Source organism: Syzygium oleosum, unplaced genomic scaffold (assembly GCF_021117445.2).
Source record: "Syzygium oleosum isolate NSW1041296 unplaced genomic scaffold, Sole_v2.1 Sole_v2.30, whole genome shotgun sequence".
NCBI lineage: Eukaryota > Viridiplantae > Streptophyta > Magnoliopsida > Myrtales > Myrtaceae > Syzygium > Syzygium oleosum.
The window spans coordinates 2,450,550-2,457,846 of NW_026607514.1; the positions used below are offsets into that span (position 1 = coordinate 2,450,550).

The following is a 7,297-nucleotide window of genomic DNA, read 5'->3' on the forward strand; positions in this document are numbered from 1 at the left end:
GGGGAAAAAGACGACGATGATAATATTGTTACAGTAAAATAGTACACTGAGTTCAAGACAGATATAGGACATTTAGTTCACGTAATTTCTGCGTCGGGTTGACTCACTATTCAATCATCACTCGAAACTCCTTTTCCTTAACATTAAAGATGAACTATATAAATGAATAGGTCCCTATTGGAATCCATTGCATTTGTCGTGTGAAGAAGCGGTTGACCAAATCAATCATTTAGTGAGATTTTGTAATCTTGCTAAATTCATCCGCAAGGGATTGAGAACCCCCCAAATGAATGGGACTGACGTGATCTAAGATCTACAAAATAACCTTAAAAAACAACAAATGCCTTTTGTCCACGGTATTGTTTCATCGATTTATGTTGTTTAATGTCAAGGAAGAAGGTGGGAAATTCACCCCTCAACTGCACATTATTCAAAGTTCACACCACCACAACAAGCAACAACAGAGACACGACAATGACCTTTTTGTTATTGTTTTTTTTAGTCAAAACCTTTTTGTTATAGTTGACTTGCAACTTGTTGAAGGTCTTTCTCTAATCCACGAAAACGACTTGAAATATCATGTAATTATAATAATCGTCGTTTGAATCAATCCACACGTATCAAACACTTCACACGAAATAGAAAAGAAACCAAACAGTTCACCAGAACCAATCTCTCTCTCTCTCTCTCTCTCTCTCTCTCTCTCTCTCTCTCTCTCTCTCTCTCTCTCTCTCTCTCTCTGTGAAAATGGCACCCCAATCTTCAATCCAATTCATCGAAGCAGCGCTACGGTGCACAGGACCTTTTGAGCTATCCTACACAGACCCTGACCAGAAATGGCACATAAGAAAAGACATGCTCTCACTCCTTCAAGATTTCCCCAACCTCAGCCCTTCCATGAACACCTACAACCACAATGATGGCACAATCGTGAACCTTCTCAATGCCTATGGCACCATCCATGTCTCCAGCTCTTCTCCCCATGTCCCGCTCACCATTTGGCTCCACGAGAACTACCCTTACGCGGCCCCAATCGTAATCGTGGGCCTGCCGGACATGGCCCCCTCCCCGACGATCCACCACGACCACCCCTTCGTCGACCCCTCAGGGCTCACCGCATCGCCATATATCCAAACCTGGCAATTCCCTAGGTGCAACCTCAAGGACCTTGTCCGCAACCTTGTAAAGATTTTCTCTTGTGACCACCCGTTTTCCTGTTCACCCACTTCTAGCCCCTTCACCCACCCTTCTATTGCCTCGAAGAAGGAGGCGTTCGATCGCCTTGCGGGGATGCTTCACTATGACACGATGGCCTTGAGGTCCAAGACCGATGAGGAGATCGAGGAGCTACTTGCCTTGCAGCAGGAAATTGTCCAGCGGGTCACAATCGTGACGACTATAGTCCAAGGGCTCGAGCGCGAGAGGTGGGAATTGAGGGATAGGGTGGCACGGTTAGCCGAGGAAGCCGATGTCTTGATCAACTGGTTGAAAGTCCACGACCCGAAACGGGCCGCAGCCACGGGGGACGACAGCACAGATGATGTGTTTGAAGGAGTTGATGAGGAATCCCAGTCGTGGCTCCATTGCCTGGCTGTGGATAGGTCTATAGAGGATACTATCGATGCATTGGATGAAGCAGTTGCAGAAGGGATTGTGAATGTTGAGACTTATCTCAGGCAAGTGAGGAATTTGGCAAGAGAACAGTTTCTCCACAGAGATGTGGTAGTTAAATTTGAGACATCCCAGCAACTTCAATAGGACTTAGTATAAGAATCTCTCTGGTAATGTCTTGCTTCTCGGTTTGCTGTGCATATATTTCAGTTTTGGAACGAGTCAGTAACTAAGTTTGCCTTCAATGGGATAGTTTTATTTAGTTTAGAGCCAGATTTTGTATTGGATATGAAGCCTTCCGACGATGTCGTTTCAGACCCTTGGTTAAGTGTTCTCATATGTCGTTTTTGAAAAATTCTCCTGTAAGTGGGGCTCATTCTAGACTTGACCTTGTTTGAAAAGGGCCTATAAACTTATTACTTTCATCTAATAAGTCTCCCCTATGAGGGGAATTTTGAGAAGTGGGCACCACTTCAGGGGGTTTTTGGAATTTCCCCCGTCTTTTTGTCTTTATGGCGCAGGCATCTGAAACCTTTTGTCGGACTAAACCTATAGCAATGAGGTAATGGCGATCGAATCGGTAGAATTTGAAGAGGGTACGATAGGGATTGCTGAGAATTTGAATCATATAATGTCGGTGTTGTAGTAACGAGCGACTGTTTCACAATACAAGAGAAAAGTTCTGTAAAAGTAGTAGGAATAATAATTTCTTTATAAATTTCGCCTTGCTCAGTTGGAAGAGGCATGATGTAGTTGTAGAAAGCAGAGCTTGCTTGACATCTTAAGAGTTTTTTATTCATAATGTTTGAAACCTGCCAATGTCGTGTTTGCTTTCCATTTTCACAAAAGTCGGCAACCAAGTGAAAATCTGGTCTGATACTATTTAATCGGATAACTTATGACCGGTTTGGTTGGTTTTGACCAGTGAAACAGTGCTAAGAAGATGACTGAAGAATTGACGGTATTTTGGCGTTCCAGTCCCATTCGTAAGACATTGCTACAAACCAAATGAGAAAATAATAACTCGTATTTGGCATATTTGCATAGCTAAGGTATATCAATGCACTTGAATAGAGGTGATCGATGGATGGGCTAGGCCGGGCCAGACCCTTGAAACATGCCAAAAGTATTGCCTAAGCTCGCCCTTCTAGAAAATAAACATAAGAAACGTGCGGGCTGAGTGGGCCTAGTTCGGGCCTAGCCAAGTCGGACTAGGCATTATGTCTATAGGTCCTTGTCCAAGCTCGCCCACAAGTACCTTAGGTCATTTCTAGCAACAAGCTGAGCCCACGGCCGAGCCTGGATCCGAATACTTGGCTATCTTTGCCCCTCAAAACCAGCACTCTTTTACTTATTTTTTACGCTAATTTAACAAATTAACATGCCGACTGCAACGAAGCAGAACTCCGAAAGATCACTTGAGTTAGGCATTTGAAATCGGAATATTAAAATGCTGAAAATCACGTCATAGTTTTTCGTGGCTTTCTACATGAATGTTCGCAAAAGTGCATTGTCCATACCATCACATTATAGTCGCAATTGGTCACTAGGTCGAAAACATCAATAGTTGACAAAAGCTGACCGTGCTTGCCCTTTTAGAAATCTAATCTCCATAGCACATTCTATGCAGAGTTGGATTAGTACAATCCTAAGATTCAGATATCCGACTAAGAAGATTATTACTTCCTTGTGAGGAAGCAATATGATATGACTGCGGAGCAGCCACGCAATAAGAACTATATAAAAGAGATAGTGCCTCGACAAGTTCTATAACAAGCAATCAAAGCCTCGTAAATGCTATTAATCAAAAAAGTGTTCAAGGACCGCCCGATTAAACATTGTTTCTGAGGAATAATCCTCCCAAAACATCATTAATTATGTCATGCTATGTAGCATAATAGATATCGTTACGCCTTGAAACTCATGCCTCCTTTTTCTTAGATGGCTCGAAATAGTAAGGAATTGGTTCTATGTTCTTAGTGGGCACGGGGAACCCATCGATCTCGTCCGTCCACGGGTTGCTCCTCTCCCTGCCGCCGACAGTCCTGATCGCCTCCCATATCACGCTGCTGCACTTGAAACCGGACCCGAACGCGATCTGCCACGCCCGGTCACCCCGCTTCATCTTCCCTTTGGCCTCGGCGTACGCCAACGCGTACCAGATCGAGCTGCTCGACGTGTTCCCAAACCGGTACAGCGTCATCCTCGATGCCTCCATGTGGGCCTCGCTCAAGCTGAGGCTCTTCTCGAGCTCGTCGAGCACTGGCTTGCCGCCCACGTGGGGGAACACGTGGTCCACGACCTTCTTGAAGTCGGGCACGTAGGGTTCGACGTTCGCCATGTGGAAGCGCCTCACTAGGCAGTTCGCGGCGTAGAGGATTTTCTCCGACATGGGGAGGATGAGGCGGCCGAACACGGCGATGTTGGCCTCGATGGCATTGATCGCCACCGCCATGAGGTCCTTGGTGATGGTGACGCCCACTTGGCCCCACGGGTCCTCCTCCTGGAAGATGCACTCGTAGGAGCGGTCCCAACGGGCCGTGTGCGTGTGCACGGTGTGGAGAAGCTTGTACTTGGCGATCCGGGCATCGGAAGGCCGGTTCGAGAGGAGGATCGCGGCCCCACCGACACGGAACAGGCAGTTGATGAGGGTCATGGAGCGATCATTGCCCAGGTAGGCATTCTCGGTGATGTTCTCGGTGCTCACGACTAAAGCATAAGAGTTGGGATGCACCTACATGAAAAGCCAAAAAAAGAAGCAGCAAAAATATCATGGTAATTTACGCATTAACAACATTAAAACTATTTTACATAATTAATTAAACAAAATTAGAACCAATTGCAATGGGACCGTCAGAGCTTCGCCTAGGCCAAAACGAAAACCAAGGAAGTACCCGACACACTTTTGCTCTTTAAACGGTCCGAAACCACTTTAACTTGCCTTACGACAAAAAAAAAATGTAGCCTCAAATGAGATGCATAAATATTGTGTTTCAGTTTAACCAGTTTTCTGAATGGCTCGCCCAATCTTAACGAATACACACAAATTGCTCCGTCCACGCATATCGGGTAAGGTTTTACCCATAAAGTGACAAGTATGTTAGCCAAGGTTTATATGAATGAGCTCTCATTGCCCTAGACGATTGTAGGCCTGATTAATGGACTGGTCAAATCTAGTATTGTGATTAAATCCTTTTCTAGATCCATCCATGTTTAGAAATTTGATTTTTTCTAAATAAAATCAATCTTATCGGGGGCGGAGCAAGTTTGCTTGGGTTACGAGCCTAACCAAGAATTTGTTTGTCCGGACCCCCACTTTTTGCTCTAAGCAAAGACCTTGGGCCTAATGGGCCATCAGATTATCGATCGCCTCCGGGGTTGAGCAACCAGACCGGCTTGATTCGAGAACCAAGCTGAATCAGCCGTACCCGACCGATACCAAGCCGGTTCACGAGGATTGGTTGAGCCAACATTGACTGGTTTGGTTTTTGGTTCTACTATATTAATCGGCTTTAAACCAGTTTCAAGGCGATTCTCTAGTAGGACTAAATGTGAACCAATTTCAAAGCCAGTTCTAATCCTCAGTTAAGTTTCTTCAACACTTTTTTCATTTCTCATTTAATTCAACATGATATGTGAAAATCGTCAACATTGTTAATCTCCCATGTATTTGGGGTACAAAAAAAATAGGCTGAATCCAGGGTCGACCGGTTTTATTCTTGATTTCAAAAATTGGGAACCGACTCCAACAGAGTAGGTTCTAAGTTCTAGGTTATTGGTTCTTACCTGCTCTAAAATCGACCACCCCTAATCATCTCTAGCCGATGAGATCCACTACAAAATCTGTTTAACCCACGTTTAAGAAAACCCACTTGCTATTTTTATTTTTTTGTAAAAATATGTTGCATGAGTATATATATTACACACGCGAAAAATTAAAGAAAAAAAAATACAAGTTTGATTCTAAATGTGGACGTACCAACAACGTGCTGATATTGAAGAGCACAGTGACACTTTTCAAAGAGAAAACAAAACCCACCCACGTGGGCGGACTTCAATTAGAGATGGTACAGAGCTATATTCATCAAACGAGGTTGACAAAATCGGACGGATATTGATGACTTCTTTCACCTACAGGATCATGGGATGATCTAGCGACGGACCAGACCCTTTCTAACACTCTTTGCCCGAAATGGAAAGGAACAATAAATGTTGAAACCACACCTATCAAGTGCTTCGTACGAGGACACTAAACATTAAAAAAGAACTAAACTGAGCATGTTGATGATACCGACTTTGAGTGTTGAGACGCCTCCTAATCCCATCATTAAACGTGGTTTAAGCAGAGAAACATCCCATGAAAGCATGTTGTTTTCTATTGCTAGTGATTCCAGTTCTTTGTTTAGCTTGAACTAATCTGGCTTTTAGTTGACAGATGCAACGTATTTGCACACCCAAAGAGAGTTTATCAAGCATGTTACCTGAAGCAGATTCTTGGCGAGACCTATAGCACCGAGCCCTGCACTGCAACCCATTCCTTGGAGGCTGTAGCTCAACACATCTTCCTTGAGCTTGTACCTGTTCACTATCATGGAAGATAGGGAAGGCACCACATTGAATATGCAGCAGTTCACCACCAACACCCCGATCTCATCCCCTCTCACCCCCGTCTTGGCCAACACCTCGTCGACAGCCCCGAACATAGCCGCCTCGGCCTCCTTCACTGACTCCTCCAAGCACGGGTTCGGGGGTTGCCGGAGCAGCGCCTCGGGCAGGTACGTCGACTCCCCAAGCCCCGACCGCTCCAGCGTCTTGCGCATGAAGTCGAGGGTCGCGTCCGAGAACTTCCCGTAGAGCCGGGCCTTCTCCATGAATGACTCTTTCGAGCAAGATTGGGCGTCGGGGGCTTTGTAACACACAAAGTCCAGCAAGAACACCTTGTTGGGGTATTTTGGCTTGAGAAGGGTCGCTAGGAAAAGGATTAGGGTTAGGCATAGGAGAAAAATTCCCGTGGAGTTGAGGTTGACATGTTCAAGAGTGAAGGTTGATATATCAAATGAAGACATTTTTTAGTGTGTGTGTGTTTGTGAACAAGTGAAGAGAGTGAGGGATCAAGAAGAAAACAATTTATGCTTGGGCATGTTGTGATGATGGTTGAGTGCAAGTGCAACAGCTCAAGTCCTTCCTGGGAAAATGAGAGAAGTAGGGTTTGTGTAAGAGGAAGGGACAAACATAAGAATAGGTTTCATTTATATAGTAGTCTAAAAGAGATGATGAGGGTTTTGGTATTAGTTTCCTTGCAGCCCTCGTCGGTCTCCAATCAATGATGTCCACTTCTAAACGACAGAGTTATGTTAAACTTACGTGACAATGAAAATGTGTTAACTTGCTTCTCATCGGTCTCCAATTAATGATGTCCACTTCCAAATGACAAAGTTACGGTAAACTTACGTGACAGTGAAAATGCATTAACTTGTATTCATTATACAATTTTCAAGACCTATCTACTTCAGCATTACTCAATTTTATCGTGTTCGAAATTCCTGACATATCTCTTCGAATCTCATAAAGATTAGATTTTAAGTCAATTTATTCGGAGAGATTCCATATGTAATCAATCATGTTTAACGTGTCACGAGCATAGAATTTAACCAATGCGACATGTTTTTTTTTTCTTTTTTTTTGT

General features: G+C 44.2%; 2 protein-coding genes across 2 annotated transcripts; one reads left to right on the forward strand and one right to left on the reverse strand.

Annotated features, from left to right (window-relative positions):
- The first annotated feature begins 730 nt into the window (after nucleotides 1–730).
- On the forward strand, nucleotides 731–2,072 carry LOC115677580 (protein ELC-like). Its single transcript, XM_030600767.2, has one exon. It carries the CDS (start codon nucleotides 748–750, stop codon nucleotides 1,756–1,758), a length of 1,011 nt encoding a protein of 336 aa, XP_030456627.1. The 5' UTR covers nucleotides 731–747; the 3' UTR covers nucleotides 1,759–2,072.
- A 1,304-nt stretch (nucleotides 2,073–3,376) lies between these two features.
- On the reverse strand, nucleotides 3,377–6,839 carry LOC115677568 (3-ketoacyl-CoA synthase 20-like). The gene is made up of 2 exons (XM_030600753.2): nucleotides 6,093–6,839; nucleotides 3,377–4,345 (listed from the first exon to the last, which is right to left on the reverse strand). The coding sequence occupies exons 1-2, from the start codon at nucleotides 6,675–6,677 to the stop codon at nucleotides 3,533–3,535; spliced, it is 1,398 nt and encodes a 465-aa protein (XP_030456613.1). The 5' UTR covers nucleotides 6,678–6,839; the 3' UTR covers nucleotides 3,377–3,532.
- Nucleotides 6,840–7,297: the final 458 nt, after the last annotated feature.